At 36.7% G+C, this 23,867-nt stretch overlaps 1 protein-coding gene across 1 annotated transcript in view; it reads left to right on the top strand.

Moving 5' to 3' along the window:
• LOC123541099 (1-phosphatidylinositol 3-phosphate 5-kinase-like) overlaps positions 1–23,867 on the top strand; it is a 123,970-nt gene that overhangs the window by 41,421 nt on the left and 58,682 nt on the right. Inside the window, 9 exon segments of the mRNA XM_053526381.1 lie at positions 3,053–3,124; positions 3,695–3,866; positions 4,568–4,749; positions 8,012–8,131; positions 9,586–9,694; positions 13,315–13,505; positions 14,505–14,628; positions 15,571–15,727; positions 19,773–19,895. Of these exon segments, the coding sequence (XP_053382356.1) occupies positions 3,053–3,124; positions 3,695–3,866; positions 4,568–4,749; positions 8,012–8,131; positions 9,586–9,694; positions 13,315–13,505; positions 14,505–14,628; positions 15,571–15,727; positions 19,773–19,895 (1,250 nt within the window).

The raw sequence follows: 23,867 nt of genomic DNA, 5'->3' as shown, positions 1-23,867 counted from the left end.
CCGTTACGGTCTATTGAAAATTTATTATCATTGCAGAGGCTTTGTTTAGTCCAGAATAAATAAGCAGAAATTATAAGTAATGAACAGGTCTTGTGAAAAAGAGAAATTTAAAACAGGTATTTCATAAAGAATTTTAAATATTTACTTTCGTTTTCCATACTTGTCACCCGTTTTCGCGACTGTGATTTTCGGCCATTTTTATCATTTCTTGCAAGATTTCTCTAGTACAATCTAAATAAAAAGCCATTTAAATGTCTGCATTTAAGAAAAATATGATCTCTGTTGCAAAAGCAGCCCTTTTTTTGAAGCATTTTTAGCTCGACTATTCGAAGAATAGTCTAGCTATTCTACTCACTCTGGTGTCGGAGTCGGCGTCACACCTTGGTTAAGTTTTTGCATGCAAGTACATACAGCTATCATTTAAAGGCATATAGCTTTGAAACTTATTTATTCTTTTTATAGGTGAATTACCAACCTCACTGGGTCAAGTTCCATAACTCTAACATGTATTTTGAGCAAATTATGCCCCCTTTTGGACTTAGAAAATTCTGGTTAAAGTTTTACATGCAAGTTACTATCTCCAAAACTACTACAGATATTGAATTGAAACTTCACATGTGTCTTCGGGGTTTTAAAACTAGTTGTTAGCACCAAGTCCCATAACTCTGACCTTCATTTTGGGCAAATTATGCCCCCTTTCGGACTTAGAAAATTCTGGTTAAAGTTTTGCGTGCAAGTACATACAGCCATTACTAAAAGGCATATAGATTTGAAACTTACTTTTTCTTTTTCTAGATCAATTACCTACCTCACTGGGTCAAGTCCCATAACTCTGACATGTATTTTGAGCAAATTATGCCCCCTTTTGGACTTAGAAAATTCTGGTTAAAGTTTTACATGCAAGTTACTATCTCCAAAACTACTACAGATATTGAATTGAAACTTCACATGTGTCTTCGGGGTTTTAAAACTAGTTGATAGCACCAAGTCCCATAACTCTGACCTTCATTTTGGGCAAATTATGCCCCCTTTCGGACTTAGAAAATTCTGGTTAAAGTTTTGCGTGCAAGTACATACAGCTATTACTAAAAGGCATATAGATTTGAAACTTACTTTTTCTTTTTCTAGATCAATTACCTACCTCACTGGGTCAAGTCCCATAACTCTGACATGTATTTTGGCCAAATTATGCCCCCTTTTGGACTTAGAAAATTCTGGTTAAAGTTTTGCGTGCAAGTACATACAGCTATTACTAAAAGGCATATAGATTTGAAACTTATTTTTTCTTTTTCTAGATCAATTACCTACCTTACTGGGTCAAGTCCCATAACTCTGACATGTATTTTGGGCAAATTATGCCCCCTTTTGGACTTAGAAAATCCTGGTTGAGTTTTACATGCAAGTAACTATCTCCAAAACTACTACAGATATTAAATTGAAACTTCACATGTGTCTTCGGGGTTATAAAACTAGTTGATAGCACCAAGTCCCATAACTCTGACATGTATTTTGGGCAAATTATGCCCCCTTTTGGACTTAGAAAATCCTGGTTAAAGTTTTGCGTGCAAGTACATACAGCTATTACCAAAAGGCATATAGCTTTGAAACTTATTTATTCTTTTTCTAGGTCAATTACCAACCTCACTGGGTCAAGTTCCATAACTCTTAACATGTATTTTGAGCAAATTATGACCCCTTTTGGACTTAGAAAGTTCTGGTTAAAGTTTTACATGCAAGTTACTATCCCCAAAACTAATCCAGATATTGAATTGAAACTTAACATGTTTCATCGGGGTTATAAAACTAGTTGATAACATCAAGTCCCATAAACTCTGATATGTATTTTGGTCAAATTATATCCCCCTTTGAACTTAAAACTCTTTTGATATTTAACATTTTGGGTAATAATTTCCTGCTTCTGTGACAATATTTCAAATAGTCGAGCTTGGCTGTCTTACTGACAGCTCTTGTTCGATAATAAAATCATGCAAAGACACCAAACCCCACCCACTTTTAGACAACTGAAATATAAATTGATTTTAAAAAATCTGCAATGAAAAATGTATTTGTTTTAAATAAAGTCTGTGGAAGTTGCATTCATAACAGTATAGCTTGACCCCTGAAAAGCTGATCTTGACATGATATAATTGCAGTTACTAATAGTATGTTGAGAAAAAGAAACAGCTACCTGAAAAAAAAAGGTTATACATGTTATAGTAAACATAGTATATTATCCTTTAAAAGCAAAGAAAATTCCCCCTTTTGGCTAAAACAACGCGAAAATTCCCCTGCCTGAGGGCTGTGGACCCCTTCCCCCAAAGCAGAGTGAGGGCCCTGGTTATTCCCCAGTAAAACAAAGCAAGCATCTAATTTTGCAACTAATATTAAGAGCTTAGTCATTTAAAAAGAAACAGCCTGCTTTCCTCTTCCTACATACCAGTACTATTTATTGAATTTTTAAATCATTTTGCTAAGTGGAGACACCTCATGGATTTGTTTGTTTGTTTTGGGTTTAACACCATTTTTTCAACTGTTACAGTATTTCAGTTAACCTAACCAGTGTTTCTGGATTTTGTACCAGAACAAACCTGTTCTCCGCAAGTAACTGCCAACTTTTCCCAACATAAGCATCTATGATGGAGGACGAATGATTTAAGATACAATGTCTTTTATCAAATCGTCACGGAGAACATATGCCTCTCCAGGGAATCCAACTCACGATGCTGCGATCTGTGGATCTGTGCTCTCCCTACTGAGCTAAGTAAGCAGGCAGGCTAACAACACATGGAAGTCAAAATTAAAAAGTTAACAGTAGCATTTTTGAAAAATTTATGGATTGATGTATGTCATGTTACATCATTTAAGGTAAACTAGTCAAAATAGGGAGGATGCTGCATGCACCTGGACCTTCCCTGTTCTAGAAATTACCCTCTCTTCCAACCCCTGAGGGTGTTCAAAATCCTGAAAGTATATATTGTATGTGTCTGAAGCTAGGCATAGATGTGACTTTTTTTAACATTTACAAATTACAGTTTGGTGAAATGTTTTTCAGGGTAGTGACAATGGAGTTTTATGGCAGAAATGATACAACACTTGGTGGATTTCTAGAGAGATTCTGTTTCAGGTAAAGTATAGTGTTCAATACTGACACCAAATGCCTTTCCACAGAGCTATGTATCTCTAAGACAAAGCAGAGCTTTGCTTCTCCTAGGCACAGAGAGGTATACCTCACCATTTTGGAAATAATTGATTAAAGCTGCTGGGACTAAAATTATAAGACGTGGTTTCAAGAAATATATTGCTTGAAGAGGTAAAAAATGTACTTGAAAAGTCCTTGAAAAGTACTTGAATTTTTTTCTTGGATATGCTGTTTGAACCATGGTTCTAAGTCTGAAATGTAGATTGTCAATTTAAAACCCTAAATTTTAAATTTGCTCTCTTTTTTTGTTGTTAAAAGATTTTTACTGAAATTAATGTTTGTTTGTAGCTTTTAGGGCTTCTGGGCAACAAGAAATGGTACAAATTTTTGTAAGTTTAAAAACATTGTGAACATCAAATTGCATGATTGGTAAATGTAATTATATTAATTTCTGCCTTAGTATGAAAATAAATATGGGATTTGTACATGTCTCAGAATTTTCTCGTATTCATCGTTACAGTAATAGATTGATTAATTTGTTTATTTTATCCACAGGCCTTCCTATGTTTGTCCATCTGACTTATGCAATACATCTATGGATCGTCATGTGCGAAGATTTGTGCACGGGCGGGGCTGTATAAGCCTGGTGCTGAAGAGGTTAGACCAGCCTATACCAAATGGACAGAACTGCATTCTCATGTGGAGCTGGTGTCATAAATGTAAACAGGTAAAATCATCTAGGAGAGTGAACTGCAAGTTTTGCATTCCAAAGGGCTCTATGGGTGTTTTACTACTACTCAGTGTTAATATAGATTTAAGCAAATGTTCTTTAATCAAAGATACCCCAATAATTCTAGAGGCCTCTATGACCAAGTGCTTATAGTAGCTGACTTTGAATTGCTGATTGTTGTGGGTTCCAAACTCAGTCAAGCTCACCATCGTTTATATGACTAAAAAGATGTTGAAAAAGACGTTAAACCCGAACACACACACTCATCAAGCTCATGGAAGTCTGTCATATGAGGATGCCATCATGCTGGATTGTAGACAGTTGCCTGTTCTACCCACAAATTACTCCTCCATTCCAACTTCCTATATACCCATCCAAAACCCTTAAATAAATACTCTTCCATCCCAGCAAACTTCATATTTACCTATCCACAACCCTGATGTAACTGCTTTTCCAGCTGTCATTTAAACTTACTATATACCCATCTACAACTGCGAGATGAATAATGCTCCATCTCTAACTCATTTGTGAAGCTGTGAGCTGTGAGAAGTAGTTAACATAATCTAGAAACACTGGTCAGGTTAACTGAAGTTCATTACATATAACTGAAATACTTTGCAAAAATGTTGTTTAACCTGCATCAGATAAGCAAATAGATTTTGTACCATTTTATAGGTCATTTTATCATTTCTTTCCAGGTCACTCCGGTGGTACCAATAAGCCCAGACACATGGAACCTGTCATTTTCACGTTATCTGGAATTCCGTTTCCATGGTTACAATTTTCAGCGTCGTGTTGGAGCAGAACCTCCATGTACACATTCTTTACATCATGACCATTTCCAGTACTTTGGCTTCAAGGATACAGTTGCATCATTCAAGTAAGTATTCTGTCAGACATGAGAGCCTGTGTAAAATTGTCTTACTATGAACTTTTCGTGTAAGACTTACTCTAGAAATGCATTTCTTGCCTTTTTGATATATTATGGATAAATATTGGTGGAATGTACAATCAATTTTTACCTCACCTGTCACTTAGTGACAAGGTGAGCTTTTGTGATTGCCCTCCGTCCGTCGTCTGTCCGTCCATCATCCGTTCACAATTTCTTGTGAACATGATAGAGACCACAGTTTGCAATTAATTTTAATCAAACTTGCACACAACTTGTATTGGCATAATATCTCGGTTCCTTTCGAAAACTGGCCAGATCCCAACATGGGTTTCAGAGTTGTGGCCCCTTAAAGGGCCAAAATTTACTATTTTTAGCTTGTGAACATGATAGAGACCACATTTTGCAGTCAACTTAATAAAATTGCACACAACTTGTATAGGCATAATATCTCAGTTCCTTTCGAAAACTGGCCAGATCGCATCATGGGTTCCAGAGTTATGGCCCCGTAAAGGGCAAAAATTGGCTATTTTTGGCTTGTGAACACGATAAACACCACATTTTGCAATCAACTTTAATCAAACTTACACACAACTTGTATTGGCATAATATCTCGGTACCTTTCGAAAACTGGCCACATGGCATCATGGGTTCCAGAGTTATGGCCCCTTAAAGGGCAAAAATTGGCTATTTTTATGCCCCCGAAGGGAGGCATATAGTTTCTGAACTGTCTGTCTGTCTGTCGGTCTGTCAGTCTGTCGGTCTGACTGCAATTTTCATGTCCAGTCCATATCTTTGTCATCGATGGATAGATTTTCAAATAACTTGGCATGAATGTGTACCACAGTAAGACGACGTGCAGTGCGCAAGACCTAGGTCCGTAGCTCAAAGGTCAAGGTCACACTTAGACGTTAAAGGATAGTGCATTGATGGGCATGTCCGGTCCATATCTTTGTCATCGATGGATGGATTTTCAAATAACTTGGCATGAATTTGTACCACAGTAAGACGACGTGCAGTGCGCAAGGCCCAGGTCCGTAGCTCAAAGGTCAAGGTCACACTTAGACATTAAAGGATAGTGCATTGATGGGCGTGTCCGGTCCATATCTTTGTCATCGATGGATGGATTTTCAAATAACTTGGCATAAATGTGTACCACAGTAAGACGACGTGTCATGCGCAAGACCCAGGTTCGTAGCTCAAAGGTCAAGGTCACACTTAGATGTTAAAGGATAGTGCATTGATGGGCGTGTCCGGTCCATATCTTTGTCATCGATGGATGGATTTTCAAATAACTTGGCATGAATGTGTACCACAGTAAGACGACATGTCACACGCAAGACCCAGGTCCGTAGCTCAAAGGTCAAGGTCACACTTAGACGTTAAAGATTTTTCATGATAGTGCATTGATGGGCATGTCCGGTCCATATCTTTGTCATTCATGCATGGATTTTAAAATAACTATGCATGAATGTGTGACACAGTAAGACGACGTGTCACGCGCAAGACCCAGCTCCATAGGTCAAAGGTCCTAAACTCTAACATCGGCCATAACTATTCATTCAAAGTGCCATCGGGGGCATGTGTCATCCTACGGAGACAGCTCTTGTTTGCTAGTGAACATGATAAACACCACATTTTGCAATCAACTTTAATCATCTTGCACACAACTTGTATTGGCATAATATCTCAGTTCCTTTTGAAAACTAACCAGATCCCATCACGGGTTCCAGAGTTATGGCCCCTTAAAGGGTCAAAATTTGCTATTTTGGCTTTTGCAGCCTTATAGAGACTTCATGTATGGTTTGATTTGATACAAACTTGCAAAATATCTTCAACAAAAATAAATCTTGGATTCCATGATGAATCTGTCAGATCCATTCGTAGGTTCCGGAGTTACGGCTCCTAATTGACCCCTGATAGCGCCAAAATTTTTACCTTGTGAACACGATAGAAGTGACGTTTTATATTTGATTTTAGCCACACTTACACACAACTTAAGTCACAATAAGATCTCAGTTCTTTTCGAAAACCGGCAAGATTCCATCATGTGTTATGGAGTTAGTGCCCCTGAAAGGGGCAAAATTTTCTAGTTTGGCCCTTTCAGCTATATAGCGGTTTCATTTATGCTTTGATTTGATACAAACTTGCACAGAATGATTATCTTGATGATTTCTAGGCCTGGAATGAAACTTGGTCATGTCGGGTCAAAAACTAGGTCATCAGGTCAAATCAAAGGAAAAGCTTGTTAACAATCTAGAGGCCACATTTATGACCCTATCTTTATGAAACTTGGTCAGAATGTTTATCTTGATTATTCCTAGGAGAAATTCGAAACTTGGTCATATGGGGTCAAAAACTAGGTCACCTGGTCAAATCAAAGGAAAAGCTTGTTAACACTCTTGAGGCCACATTTATGACCCTATCTTCATGAAACTTGGTCAGAATGTTTATCTTGATAATTCCTAGGCTAATTTTGAAACTTGTTCTTATGGGGTCAAAAACTAGGTCACCCAATCAAATCAAAGGAAAAGCGTGTTAACACTCTTATTCAAGCTTGTTTACACTCTTGTTCATTTGATGTGCATGAAACTTGGTCAGAATGTTTATGTGCATGAAATATCGCATGAATTTTTATCAGGGTCATGAAGGGTCTAAAACTAGGTCACCAGATCAAATCAAAGAATAAGCTTGTTTACACTAAAGGGACCATGTTTTTTGGTCCAAGCTTAATGAAAATTGGTCAGAACATTTGTCTCCATGAAATCACTGGGTAAAACATGTTTACACTGTTATTGTATGTTACTCAGGTGAGCGGGGCCATCTTGGCCCTTTTGATACATAAAATTTTAAAACAGTATTTATTTGTGATGTGAGTAAATGCATATTGCTGTTATGTGATTGTTAAACATAGATTAGGAAACAAAATGAAAATGAAAAAACTGAATCAATATCCTGCTAAAATTTACTTTTGATATTATTTACATTTGATATATATTTGCATCTTTTCATTACATTTGTTAGCAAAATAAGTAGGGTTTTGCTTGTAAAAGAAATAATGCATTAGAAGAACTACTATACCCTCCAACTACAGATAGTAATTGAATAATGTACATTGCAGTACAAGAAATGATGGCAGATAAGAGAAAAGAGTAGTTCATAGAAAAATGCAATGACAAACCTGATGAACAGGCTGTTGGCTGTTATGTCAAAAGAATTAATTTTCTAAAATTTGCTGATGTAACCATTTCAGGTACTCTACAATAAAGATCAAAGAGATCAAAGTTCCACCATTAGTGATAACCCACAAGTCAGTAATAGAGACCATACTACTGTATAGACTTAAAGATGAAGTAAAACGACTAACATTAAAGTAAGTGCTTCTGTGTAGACTTAAAGGTGAAGTAAAGAGACTAACATTGAAGTAAGTGTTTCTGTGTAGACTTAAAGGTGAAGTAAAGAGACAAACATTGAAGTAAGTGTTTCTGTGTAGACTTAAAGATGAAGTAAAGAGACTAACATTGAAGTAAGTGTTTCTGTGTAGACTTAAAGGTGAAGTAAAGAGACAAACATTGAAGTAAGTGTTTCTGTGTAGACTTAAAGGTGAAGTAAAGAGACTAACATTGAAGTAAGTGTTTCTGTGTAGACTTAAAGGTGAAGTAAAGAGACAAACATTGAAGTAAGTGTTTCTGTGTAGACTTAAAGGTGAAGTAAAGAGACTAACATTGAAGTAAGTGTTTCTGTGTAGACTTAAAGGTGAAGTAAAGAGACAAACATTGAAGTAAGTGTTTCTGTGTAGACTTAAAGGTGAAGTAAAGAGACAAACATTGAAGTAAGTGTTTCTGTGTAGACTTAAAGATGAAGTAAAGAGACAAACATTGAAGTAAGTGTTTCTGTGTAGACTTAAAGATGAAGTAAAGAGACTAACATTGAAGTAAGTGTTTCTGTGTATACTTAAAGATGAAGTAAAGAGACTAACATTGAAGTAAGTGTTTCTGTGTAGACTTAAAGGTGAAGTAAAGAGGCAAACATTGAAGTAAGTGTTTCTGTGTAGACTTAAAGATAAAGTAAAGAGACTAACATTGAAGTAAGTGTTTCTGACCAGAGCACTGAGCTAGTATTCTCTACATGTATATGAAAATCGTCTCAGAAATGGTAGAGCCAATTTCAAAATAATTTCACAGCAATGTACCTTGGATGACCCTATACCAGATTCTTTCAAGTTACTTTTATTTGTGTTAAAACATGGCTGCTAATATCCTGGCTAGTTTTCCTTATATGGCAGTTATTATATGTAAAACTTCGAAAATCTTAGAAATCCCAGGTTGTATATAGAAATAATTTCACGGTAAAATTTCTTGTGCGGCCTTTTGCCGAGACGTTTTAGTCCAGCTCAGAATCTCGGGTGAGTGATCTAGGACTATCATGGCCCTCTTGTTTTCTAAACTTAAAGATAAAATGCAGAAACTGATGTTACTGTAAGTTTTTTTCTGTAAAGACTTAAAGATGAAGTGAAGGGACTGATGTTAAAGTACAATATCTCTTTGCAATTTTACCTTGTTGTTATTTTCTGTAGTATTTCTGGCCCACAGTGATAGTTGTCAAACATTTAAGGCAATTTTATAAGTTAGTCTATCTTTTATGGAAAGTAATTTTGACATGTATTGAGAGATTTTGAGAGTAATTTACACATTTATCTTTGTAAGTTTCTAAGAAGGAGGTAATCAGATGCAGTAGTTGTGTGTGCTGTTGTATCCAAACAAACCTTTATTATCTTGGACTCTGGCTATGATCTATAGTGACTGTATGAGTCTATATTAATTTCAGGATAACAGATTTATTTAGCTTGGTACTCGACTGTATGACTAAAATGAAGGCAGAGTCCATGTCGGAGAACCTAGCCAAGTTCATCAGTGACTGTATCTCCATGCAACAGGTAAATACACATTAATCAGTCAAAACTTATTTGAGTTTAGGTTTTTTATGCCCCATTCATTAAAAATGTTGAGGGGCATATCTGTGTGTTTGTGTGCATCCATGCTTGCATACTTCCATCCATATGTATGTTTGTGTTTGCACAACATTATGTCTGGCTGAAAACTTTCTTGTGCATTGTCCGATTTATAAATAACAACCATAAGAAGACAACTTGTCGCATTTGAAATCCAGACTCCCAAGTTCAAAGGTCATTGTCAAATTTGGAAGTCAAAAATTTAAGGTAATTTTTCTTGTGTATGTCTTTTCTTGCATGAGTATTCAAATAACTTGGCACAATTATTCAGCATAATAAGACAATGTGTCAGGTGCAAGACTACGACCCCTAGCTCAAAGGTCAAGATCACACTTGGAGGTCATTTGTCTTATCTGGTATAGAAATTTTATATGCATAGCAGCAAATACAAACTTTCATCAGAACAAGATGATAAAATATTTAATCATTTAAAGGTTAAAGTATATGTACAATTAGTATCATAACCCGTGGACGTCTTCTTCGGTCAAAGTGCCATTAGTCACAGGGCTCCCACTTGTATCCTAACATTACATAGCGGGGGCTTCCGTGTCTTAGGATACATTTCTGCCTTGTAATTAAACATACTTCAGAGGTGAAGTTTATGCACACTGAGGCAAGTGCCTCAATGTCTTGACAGAAAAAATAAAAAATGAGAAACCATGCGTTAGCCTCATTTTAAGGTTCTGCCTTGGTGAATTTTTGTTGCTGGCTACATGACTTTCTGTAGCATTAATTTAATGAAAACCGACTATTTACTTAGGAAAACATACTTGTTTGAGGATTGAATTCTTTTTATTTACAACTCTTTTATTACCTCTCTGTTATATGTGGAAACTATATTGAAGGCTTATATATCTTTGAATTTTTAAGAGAATGATAAGAGAAATACTTTTGTTGGCATAAGATTTTGTGGACCATATCAAAACGACCAATCATAAGGACATTAATGTATGGACTTCAGTGTTTATACAAGGTTAATGGTAACTTAATGTGATTGTCATTGATTGATACAGCTATGAAAGCCGAGAAAATTTGTCCTCAAATATTTTTAATGATTTCACATTATATCAGATATAAAGTTAATGTTCGAAATTCTGTCCAATTTTGCAGCCGAGTTATGTGTGTATGTAATGAAAATATAATTTGTAGAAATTCCGTATGTTGATACCTAGATTGCAGACAATCATGAATGTATGCTGCACTCTTTCCTTGAAGTGTTAGATGAAATCACAAATCATATTAACGGCCTTAAAAGTTGTATTTCACCTTTTTAGCTCACCAGAGCACAAAGTGCTCAAGTTGAGCTACTGTGACTGGTCATTGTCTGGCTTCCGTCGACGTGCGTCGTCCGTCAACATTTGCCTTGTGAACACTCTAGAGACCACATTTTTGACCCAATCTTTATGAAACTTGGTCAGAATGTTTGTCTCTAGGTCAAGTTCGAAACTGGGTCATGTGGGGTCAAAAACTAGGTCAGTAGGTCAGATCAAAGGAAAAGCTTGTGAACACTCTAGAGACTACATTTGTGACCCAATCTTTATGAAACTTGGTCAGAATGTTTGTCTTGATGATCTCTAGGTCAAGTTCGAAACTGGGTATTGTGGGATCAAAAACTAGGTCAGATCAAAGGAGAAGCTTGTGAACACTCTAGAGACCACATTTTTGACCCAGTCTTTATGATACATAGTCAGAACGTTAGTCTTGATGATGTCTAGGTCAAATTAAAAACTGGGTCATGTGGAGTCAGAAACTAGGTCAGTAGGTCAGATCAAAATGAAAAGCTTATGAACACTCTAGAGACCACATTTGTGACCCAATCTTTATGAAACTTGGTCACAATGTTTGTCTTGATGATGTCTAGGTCAAGTTCAAAACTGGGTCATGTGGGGTCAAAACTAGGTCAGTAGGTCAGATCAACGGAAAAGCTTGTGTACACTCTAGAGACCACATTTTTGACCAAATCATTATGAAACTTGGTCAGAATGTTAGTCATGATGATCTCTAGGTCAAGTTCGAAACTGGGTCATGTGGGGTCAAAAACTAGGTCAGTAGGTCAGATCAAAAGGAAAAGCTTATGAACACTCTAGAGACTACATTTGTGACCCAATCTTTATGAAACTTGGTCAGAATGTTTGTCTTGATGATGTCTAGGTCAAGTTCAAAACTGGGTCATGTGGGGTCAAAACTAGGTCAGTAGGTCAGATCAATGAAAAAGCTTGTGTACACTCTAGAGACCACATTTTTGACCCAATCATTATGAAACTTGGTCAGAATGTTAGTCTTGATGATCTCTAGGTCAAGTTTCGAAACTGGGTCAGTAGGTCAGATTAAAGGAAAAGCTTGTGAACACTCTAGAGACCACATTTGTGACCTAATCTTTATGAAACTTTGTCAGAACGTTTGTCTTGATGATCTCTAGGTAAGTTTCGAAACTGGGTCATGTGGGGTTAAAAACTAGGTCAGTACATCAGATCAAAGAAATAGCTTTTGAACACTAGAGACCACATTTGTGACCTAATCTTTATGAAACTTCGTCAGAACGTTTGTCTTGATGATCTCTAGGTCAACCCAATCTTTATGAAACTTAATCAGTGTGTTAGTATTGATGATCTCTAGGTCAAGTATGAATCTGGGTCATGTTGGGTCAAAAACTAGGTCAGTAGGTCAGATCAGTGGAAAAGCTTGTTAACACTCTAGAGGCCACAGTTGTGAACCAGTATTTATGAAACTTAGAAAGTTTGACTTGATGATTTCTAGGTCAAGTTTCAATCTGGGCCATGTGGGGTCAAAAACTAGGTCACCTGGTCAAATCAAAGGAAAAGCTTGTGAACACTTTAGAGGGCACATTTTTGACTCGATCTTTATGAAACTGAGTCAGAATGTTTGTTTTAATCATTCCTAGGTCAAGTATGAATCTGGGTCATGTGGGGTCAAAAACTAGGTCACTAGGCCAGATGAAAGGAAATTCTTTTCAACACTCTAGAGACCACAATTTAAGTTTGAAACTCATGGGAATTAGTCAGAATGTTTGTTTTGATAATCTATAGGTCAAGTTCAAATCCGGGTCATGTGGGGTCAAAAACTAGGTCACCGGTCAAATCAAAGGAAAAGCTTGTGAACACTCCAGAGGCCACAGTTGTAACCAAAGCTTTATGAAATTTAGTCAGAATGTTTGTCTTGATGATCTTTAGGTCAAGTTCAACTCTTGGTCATACGGGGTCAAAAACTAGGTCAGTAGGCCAGATCAACTCTGGTGACCGATGTTTAGGGCCATCATGGCCCTCTTGTTAAAAATTTGTGCTAAGCTACTTTTTGCCAAGTTTTCAGTTCTGCAATGAAAACATTAACATAAATATCAAAAACAAACAAGTCATTCAAATTGATCGAAGTGTCCTGTAATGCAGAGTGAAAGCCCTCCTCACAGTTATTGGAGGCTGATTTGTTGTATCATAAGGATTTTCATGTGACCAAAATTGTGTGACATTTATAAACAGTCTAAATATTTTTACACTAAGAATTTTATGCAAGCCTTTCATTGATTTCAGGCGGAGAAGGCCACAATTCGAGAAATGGCTCACAGTGTGAAGGAGAAACTGGAGAGGTTATTGAAGGAAGCAGGAGATCTCAAGGTTATCTCACTCAATGAAGAACAGAGAGCAATCTATGGACAAATAGAGGATGGTATTGTGTTGTTGAAGAAATCTATAGCAGAGTCTGTAACTAACTGGAATGTAAAGTATGTTGTTTTGATTGTTTCCACAGTTGTTGTTTGTTTTCTTTTTTACTTGACTATTGAAGAATAGTGAGAGCTATTCCACTCACCCAGGTGTCAGCATCATTGATGTCACACCTTGATCAACATTCTGAGTGCAAGGTCATATTTTTGTAACCATTGTATGTTTTGGATTAAAACTTAACACAAGGTTCCTAGTCATCACCAGACCTAACTCAAATAACCAACTTTGATCATTCTTTCTTGAATTTCTTTTAAATTACAACCCTTAGAAATTTTTCTTACAGTTTTGCATTCAGCTAATTGTCAAGCAGTATTTCTGTAACACAGATACTGAATTTTAACTTCACACAAAGCTTTCTTGTCACCTACTGAAATAAAGAAGTTAAATAACTTGATTGATTTTCATTGGAATTTATGGGCTTTTTGGACTTGTGAAATTTGGTTTAAATTCTTTTGTGTGCAACTTACTGTCTGGCTAACTTGAGTTAATTCAAAATGAGACTCACCACTCAATTAACCTTTACCTTGCTGGTTGCGTGTGATTCTGCCTTTGTGACCAGTGCAGACCAAGATCAGCCTACACATCCATGCAGTCTGATCATGGTCTGCACTGTACGCTGTTCAGTCAGTAAATTTTCAGTGAACACCCCTTTAATGATAAATGTTATTTTCCAAACTAAATGATGGACCAGTCCATTTTAGAAATTTAGCAGGCTAAAGGTTAATGATTGACAGTTTGAATGTTGTAATGAATCTGTAATTACATGTTCTTAACAATAAAGGCTTACATGAGGCTGCTAGGCATGCTTCCAAAAATTATAAGTAAAATTTAGCCAACAATGTCACAATTTGAATCAACTTAGAAATTGTTGAATAGTTAAGCTTGCTATCTTATGGACACCTCTTGTTAACTTACTACTTCTGGTGAAAATCATGTAATGTATATATAGATATGATCAACATTTCAAAGCTTATTGAGTTTCTGTGTACCTTGTTAAGGTTACAAGATGTGTACATTCAACAGAAGAAAGTGAAACAGGGAGCCAGTCAGAAAAGGGAGAAAGATAGGGAACCAGTATTGAACAGTGCTAGCAGTTCAGCTGCACTAGAACCAGAAGATAAGGTACAGAAAAAATTATTAGTTTTTTGAAATGGAAAAGTTAAAAAAGGAACAAAAGAATTGTGTTGAAACAAATTGCAGGGGTACTTTGCAACTGAAAATATGTTTGATTTTCGGGATGAATGAAGTATACAGGGAAACTTTTGTGAAATGAAATACCAAATACAAGTTACTTTTAATATAGCTGTATTTCAAACTTGTCCAGTTACATTCAGTTTAGCAGTATCAAAATGTTGATAATTGCTTGTTTGAAACAGAGCTATACTAAACAAAATAACTGATTGTAATGATTCTCAGAGGTAAATTATAGACCATGAAAATTTCAAGTTCTACATTTACAGTATTCATTGTATTCAAATTTTGTAAACAGTATTTTGACAGCATTTATGAGCATATACCAGACAGTGCAAAAAAGTAAAACTTGGGTCATGTAAATATGTATTTGAGTACAATATTTCTTTTCCTATGGACTGCAGTATACCAGTACACTGATAAACTTTGGCATCTCATGTAGTTTACGTAAATAACAAGGGGGGCCTTCATGTTGTTGATATCCTGATATCCTGGCAAGTTAAGATGTTTTATTGCCTATAGTCATTTGAAATATATTTAGATTTTTCTAAATTATGAGTTTTGAGAAAAACATATGGAATTAACCCTTACCATGCTGGACATGACAGATAATGCCTTTGCGACCAGTGCAGATCATGATCAGCCTGCACATCTGCACTGTTTTCTATTCAGTATCTTTTTGGTAAGCATCCCTTTTAACAGTTAATGGTACTGTCCAAATTGAAAGATGGACAAGTTCATTATAGAAATTTATCAGGGTAAGGGCCAGATATTGATATGTGTTGCACAAAAAGCAAACAGACTTTTCATGTGGCTTAGTTTGAATTACCAAACTTAACTTGCATTTAATTTCATATTCATTTCCTGTTTCAGAGTTTAATATCATCTTTACAAAAATCAACAGAATTAGAAGGACAGACTTACAGCTCAGCAACAATGTTTGACGATACTTTTTCACTATCAGGGTCAGATTTTGGAGACGCAAGGAGAAAGTCGGATTTCAGTGTATTGGCTTTCACTCCACCAATACGTACGTAAACATGTTTTGCCCATGCAAAGGATTATATTTTCCTGAAAATTGCACACTCTGAGATTGACTATAACCATTGTCTTATTAGAAAAGTATGAAAACAACACTTTCATAATATTTTGGTAAGAATAAAGTCATCCCAAGATTTTTGTAAAAGTGATATTTGTTGTAAACTTAATTGAAATTGAAATTTTAAAGTTCTTGGGGTCAAAATCTCAGGAATGATATAATGTTTGAGCTGTTTGTCCTTCTGTCCATCAGTTTGTTTGTCTCACTTTCTTATGTTCTCAACCTTTTTAAGCTCATTGTGGTCAGACTGTGTCTGTAGTGCATGCATACATCTGTCGTCTGTCCATTGTCAACAGTTTCTTTAAACAACATCTTCAAAAGAACTGAATGAATTTTAATAAAATATAACAATTCAAAGACAGGAAAAAAAGTGGTTATTTGCCAAACATTTTCAGTATTTTTCCCCAAATGTTGCTTTTATACCCCCACAAAACAAAGTTTGTGGGGTATACAGGAGTGAGCTTGTTAGTCAGTCTGTCTGTCAGTCAGTCCGTTGGTTTTCATGGTTTCCGGACAATAACTCATGAAAGGCTTGACAGATTTAAATAATATTTGGTACACAGGTGTAACATCATGAAAGACAGGTCAAGTTTGACTTTGAGGTCAGTATGTCAAAGGTCAAGGTCATAATGACCCTGAACAGTTAAATGGTTTATGGATGATTACTTGAGAATGCTTGGGCCTTGGATCATACATTTTAGTATACAGGTGTAACATCATGAAATACAGGTCAGATTTGACTTTGAGGTCGGTATGTCAAAGGTCAAGGTCATAATGACCCTGAACAGTTAAATGGTTTATGGATGATTACTTGAGAATGCTTGGGCCTAGAATCATAAATTTTAGTACACAGGTGTAACATCATAAAATACTGGACAAGTTTGACTTTGAGGTCAGTAGGTCAAAGGTCCTTGAACAGTTAAATGATTTCCAGATGATAACTTGAGAACACTTGGGCCTAGGATCATAAATATTGGTACACAGCATCATAAAATACTGGTCAAGTTTGACTTTGAGGTCAGTAGGTCAAGGATCAAGGTCACAATGATCTGGAATAGTTAAACAGTTTCTGGATGATAACTTGAGAACACAAAAATTGATAGGGAGGTTGGTCATGACGAGCAGATGACCCCTTTTGATTTTGAGGTCAGTAGGTCAAAGGTCAAGGGCACAGTGACCTGGAACAGTTAAACCATTTCCGGACGATATCTTAAGAACACTTGGATCATGAAAATTGATAGGAAGGTTGGTCATGACCAGCAGATCACCCTATTGATTTTGAGGTCAGTAGGTCAAAGGTCAAGGTCACAGTGACCCGGAACAGTAAAACCGTTTTCGGACGATAACTTGAGAACGCTTGGGCCTAGGATCACAAAATTTAACAGGGAGGTTGATCATGACCAGCAGATGACCCCTATTGATTTTGTGATTTTACTTTGACATTAGCTTACTTCTGTGACAAGGCCGTATTGTGAGGGTATAATTAGTCACTCCTGTGACAACTTTAATTTTTCTTAAACCATGCATAAGTTATGTGCACAACGGGATTTGGGGGTGTCTGAAGAATATATTTAGAATGTCTCGCAGTCAGTTTAAGGAAAGCACTGGTTTTCTTGTCTTAAATGGGACAGGGCTAGTTTTCTTGAAAATCTCCTCCTTGACTGTAGGTCAAATTTGAAAATAATTTGACAGTAATTGGCAAACCTCTACCAAATTCCTTCAAACCTTGTTGAATTCTTAAAATATTTAGCTGCCAGGGAAGTGAGCTAGACTTCTCTATATGGCATTATGGAAAACTTTGAAAAGCTTCTGCTTTCAATCTTCTTGTTTGATTTGAAAATAGTTTGATTGCAATGTTCCTTGAGTGACCCTCTAATATATTTCTTCAAACTATCTTTAAAAAGCATGACCACCAGGGGGATGGGGCTAGTTTTCCCTTTATTGTTAAATTGATAACACATCTCAAATCACTGACCAGATTTCAAAATAATTTGACAGCAGTGTTGTGTGGGTGACCCATTTCCAAAGTCCTTCAAACCATATTGATATCTTTAAAAAATGTGGCTACCTAGGGATGGGGCTTGTTTTCTCTATTTTGCTATATGGAAAACTTTTAACATTTTCTCCCCTGAAACAGCTAACACAAGTCCAACACACATTACCCACCCCTACTTAGTGCATACTTCTAAAATCTTCTTGTCAGAAAAAAACTGACACTATTTCAATATATACTCAACATCACTAATCTCGTGTCATCACTAATTTCGCGGTATTCGAGTTGCACCACCTACGTGGTGTTTACTGGTGAAGTTCGTGACCTATTTTACTCATGCTGGCGAAAAATGTTCCTACCTGCAGTTACATTGCTAGATGTCTGTCAATATTTATTAAAATAGTATTTTTCACATATCTATTGCAAAAAATCCATGAATTAAGCAAATATTTGCAATGTTTATAAGTTCGTCTACCAGCTGATCGGCATTTGTCCTCATTAATTATGCAAATTAAGACCCGCCTATAGGTTAGAGGACACCAAGTTTTACGTAACATCCCCCAGCTACACAAAAATGAATGAAATATCTGTATCAGGCGAAACATCAAAACGTCTTGACTCGACAGATTTTAAGGGGGAGGAAGGGACGGGGGCCCCCTGACCATCTCCTCAAAATACACCCATTATACTGAGCAGTGAATTTGAACATGTTAGATAACTATCGAATAGAAGATATTCGTCGGTACGATTCTTAGGATCCGCTACATTATGACCACGCCCGCGACCTTGTAATTTACTTGCAAAATATCTGGTGTGTCCACTGCCCAGTGGAGAATATTTTCGATAGTGCCAATGTGAACAGGTAATATAAAACATTCAAATTGGCGTTTAATGACTTTTGAGTGTTCCTGTTAGTTTGACTTAGATAGCTTTTCAATGTTTGAATTATATTTAGTGTTTTTATGCCCCCGAAGGGAGGCATATAGTTTTTGAACAGTCTGTCGGTCTGTCAGTCTGTCCGCAATTTTCGTGTCCGGTCCATATCTTTGTCATCGATGGATGGATTTTCAAATAACTTGGCATGAATGTGTACCACAGTAAGACGACGTGTCGCGTGCAAGACCCAGGTCCGTAGCTCAAAGGTCAAAGTCACACTTAGACATTAAAGGATAGTGCATTGATGGGCGTGTCCGGTCCATATCTTTGTCATCGATGGATAGATTTTCAAATAACTTGGCATGAATGTGTACCACAGTAAGACGACGTGTCGTGCGCAAGACCCAGGTCCGTAGCTCAAAGGTCAAGGTCACACTTAGACGTTAAAGGTCTTTTTTCATGATAGTGCATTGATGGGCGTGTCCGGTCCATATCTTTGTCATTCATGCATTGATTTTAAAATAACTACGCATGAATGTGTGACACAGTAAGACGACGTGTCGCACGCAAGACCCAGCTCCGTAGGTCAAAGGTCCTAAACTCTAACATCGGCCATAACTATTCATTCATGTTTCTTGAATGATATCTTATTCATTTTCACACAGTTATTGATGCATATGACATGAAATATTGTGGTAAAGACACGAAATACTGTGTTGTGTTGTTTCTTGTTTAATGTCGTTACGTCGAATGTCAAGTACTGCGACATTACAGATGAATGGTATAATGTTACAGATATTTTCTTAGTTTAGTGACCAGCTACCAAATCTGATTAAGCATGCTCAGGTGAGCAATCTAAGGTCACCATAGCCTTCTTGTTCCTCTTAGTTCTGAAGCAAATGTATAGATGTTTTGTGGAAAAAAGGACCTATGACTGAGTGAAAATATAGACGGTAAACTAATACCATTCTGAAATAATTGAATGTGTAATGGCTGATATATACTGATATATAACATTAGCGTTTTACAGCTGTCTTGTTATAAACCACAGAGACTTAAATTCTTTTAAAGCAGTTTATTTGAATTATAATATTTCCCTGAAAATAGGTAAAAAACAGTCCAGTGCCTCAGCAGACAGCTATATATATGGTGTGACCCCGGGGATATCTGCAGCAGGGGTGTGGCATGACAGCCTCTCCGAGAGTTATGTGGTCTGTCACAGTGATGAAGGTGATTTAGTTATCCAGATGGCACTGCACTTGATACTGCCTCCACTAATCATATTTCTACACACATTCTTACATATTTGTATTGCCCTCTGAGATTGGTTGGATATTTGTGTTATATATTTTAATACCTGTATGGTCCTGGGCTTGCATGGAAATGGATGTCAGTTATGTACAACTCGTTGAATAATTGTACAAGTTCACAGTGTTTCTACGTTCTTCTCCAAAACTATATATCTGTCACATTTAGCATGTTTCTGGGTGAACAGGAAACTTAGAAAAATAAAAAGACACAATGTCATAGTATAATTCATAAAAGGTTTTAAGTTCTGTGCGTGTATTCTGGAATACAGGAATGATGGAGAACAGTCTTCCCCTATATTTTGAAAAGGTGTGGAATAATAATTAAAAGCTGATGAAAACAGAACAAAAATAGTTGCTTGTACTACTTAATTGACATCAATTTTAGAATAGTATTCTAGGATTCATGATAAACTCTATAGAAGGACAGAACACTTAGGTTACAACTATTTATGGTTAGAGTAGTTCTGTTCTGTTCATTGACATCAATTAAAGAACATCGTTCTAGAATTCAGGACATTATTTTAAGGAAAGGAGTAAGCCCTTTATGTATCCTATAGTATCAGATTTTGAATGTTTATGATGGAATGTCCTTGCTAATAGTTGCCACATTGCCACTGTTATCTGCAGCTGAAGTCATGATGTTGTATTTATATAACACATACACATTCAAATTTAAATGAAATATCCTATGAATACCATTATAGCCTTCCATTACATATATATATATATTATTCCATATTACTCGACATAAAATAAGAACATGTACCATTCTTTGTCTTTTATTTATCTCATTGTTATACTGTTAAATGTTTTAAGATCATATAACACATTATGACGAACAAATGACTTAAAATACTTGATTTCTAAATTAATATATTCTACATCTGCTAAGGTAAATGCATCAATAGATCTGAGAAAAACATTGAAAAGTTAAGTTGGCATGTTTTTGGCCGCTCTATCTTCAAGCGAGAGGAGACCAGGCGCAAGCATGAGACAACACGCGATGCGATGACCCCTAAAAACCGCAGACGGCACCCAGCACACGGACCACACCCGAAGTATGACAGCAGACCTCAGCTCACCACGGCTCCGCACCAAAACGATGCCACGAAGCAAGTCAAGAGCTGCTACCAAACACTCAGTGCTAGAAAGCTGTCTGATATATGTCTGTGCTAAAACAAGAACGACAATATTGGCATTATTGTCCACGAAAACGGCACGCGTTAAATATTCATGAGACAGCCCAATTCTTCAGCTAGTAAAACTAAAATACGGACTGACCGGCCTACCACACAAAACACCAACTGATGCACCCCAGACACACTTCACCTTGCAAGAAGCAACGCAACATAGGCACCACACAACATTATAGTGAAGCATTACAGACAACGGAATGCAACCAGGGCCTCACCAGTACCATTGTGATGCATTACAGACACTTCATATCGCAAGAAACAACGCAACATAGGCATTACCAACACTATAGTGAAGCACTACGGACAACGGAATGCAACTTGGGCTCACCAGTACCATAGTGATACATTACAGACACAACCTAGGTTTCGCCAATACTGTAATTATTTCACTATAGAAGCTTCACTACGCAAAAAGCAAAGCAACCTAGGCATTACCAGACCTATAGTGGTGCACTACAACCACTTCACAAGCAAGCAACGCAACGCAACGCAATGCAATCTAGGACTCGCCAGTACTATAAGGACGAAATCCTAGTGACCCGAAGCAACTTCAGGTCAACCAACCTTAAATAGCAAGGTGCATCTTTTGCAATGAAAAACCTTTGGTGCACTGTTTAAGACAATAATGCCCTTGTGATAGGCCCGATAAAGGCAAACATGGCTTCACCAAACTGAGCGGACCGTGTCCATAACTGACAGACGACAACGCAAATTACACTGAACTGTTCCGAATAAAATTCATCACACCAAACGCATAGATATATCTCTAGTTCGGCGTCTACCGTATAAATCGCCACAAAACAAACACCCAACCGGTTATTGTTTAGCAATCTAATTAACTCGATATCTCGCCTGATCCCCTCAATTCAACATTATTTGAGCGACAGTCCTAACATTTAAGGTATAATTACCGATTCATAAAATTACAAAACACATAAATAACTGCCAGTGAGCCTTATCTTTTATCTAGAAGCTAAGATATAAATGAAAATACCTAAGCTAAAGTAATACACAAGTTCATGTAATTTCTTTCCTATATATTCTTTTACAGAAAATGTCTTAAACATTAATTTAATTTCCGATATCCTAAAAAAGCAGACAGCTCCAGTTAAAAACATTCTAACGAATGCTGTTATTTATCAACACAATACACCTGAATTCCATAAATCGGGAACTATCCAAAAGTTAATTTCCAGGAATTATCTATCTACGGTACTTTGAAGTTCCTTCGACTTGGCTTCTATCACAGAACATTCATTCGTAACTTCTTTGAGTATGATTATAATTGGGATATCGGAGACTTCACAGTGTACGTTGCACTAACAGCTCACTGACATCTTCAATAAACGCCATATAAGAAATCTGTACCCTGAAAGTATAATACAAAACGCAGCAAATCTGACACAAATTTCTCCAGAATGTCAGGTCTTTCACCAAAAAAAAAACTAAGTTAACCATAAAAAACTACTGCATTAGCAACCTTAGGGGTGTGGCGGGAGGGTAAGTTTATCTTTACTGAACGACATGTAGAAGAACTGTAGATTCTGTCAGTGTATAATAACGGTGTATTCGCCCTTTCAGACGCAATGTGAGAAATCTGCACGGGCTTTTTGCTTTTATATCGAACAACTGGCTGTGTTCTCGGCTCGCTGAACATGCACATCAGTACTGTATTAATAAAACGAGAACCAGTTCAACTGAATAATAAAGGCCGATTAATCCCGAATCCTTAGCAACTAACAAACATTTTAAGTCTCGAGGAATAAATGAAATTATTTTAAGGAAATAATTTTATATTATTCCATATTACTCGACATAAAATAAGAACATGTACCATTCTTTGTCTTTTATTTATCTCATTGTTATACTGTTAAATGTTTTAAGATCATATAACACATTATGACGAACAAATGACTTAAAATACTTGATTTCTAAATTAATATATTCTACATCTGCTAAGGTAAATGCATCAATAGATCTGAGAAAAACATTGAAAAGTTAAGTTGGCATGTTTTTGGCCGCTCTATCTTCAAGCGAGAGGAGACCAGGCGCACAGCATGAGACAACACGCGATGCGATGACCCCTAAAAACCGCAGACGGCACCCAGCACACGGACCACACCCGAATGTATGACAGCAGACCTCAGCTCACCACGGCTCCGCACCAAAACGATGCCACGAAGCAAGTCAAGAGCTGCTACCAAACACTCAGTGCTAGAAAGCTGTTTAACAAACACCATGCGTCCCGTCTCCTCTCGATTTATTGATTTTTTCCGCCACAATAAATTTTGCAAAAATTTATCCCCCAAAAAATCAACACAAAGAAATATTAGACATTTACAATTTTCTATTAAAGCATCTCTGTGACCGCGGCAAATCTCAAGTAAAATGCAATGAATCCGCGCGAAAGAAATTATAGCGAACGCATAAAATATAGGTAAACATTCAATCCACACGGCCAGCCAACCGCTGGAGTCGAAAATATCACGCGGTGTTACCGAAAGATACTGTAATATTTCTAATACGAATGATCAGTACGTACAGGAAAAACTAATTAAGCGTATTGATGCACTTATCCCTAATAGCATAAATCTGACAACATTTTACCGGGAAAAAAGTTGCTGTGGCATAACACATTATAGTGTGATTTGGTTAACCGTAAAAATCTTGGGCAAACTAGATCTTAACAAAATAAT

Source organism: Mercenaria mercenaria, chromosome 16, assembly GCF_021730395.1.
Source record: "Mercenaria mercenaria strain notata chromosome 16, MADL_Memer_1, whole genome shotgun sequence".
Classification (NCBI taxonomy): domain Eukaryota; kingdom Metazoa; phylum Mollusca; class Bivalvia; order Venerida; family Veneridae; genus Mercenaria; species Mercenaria mercenaria.
This window is presented reverse-complemented; position numbering and strand designations above follow the sequence as displayed.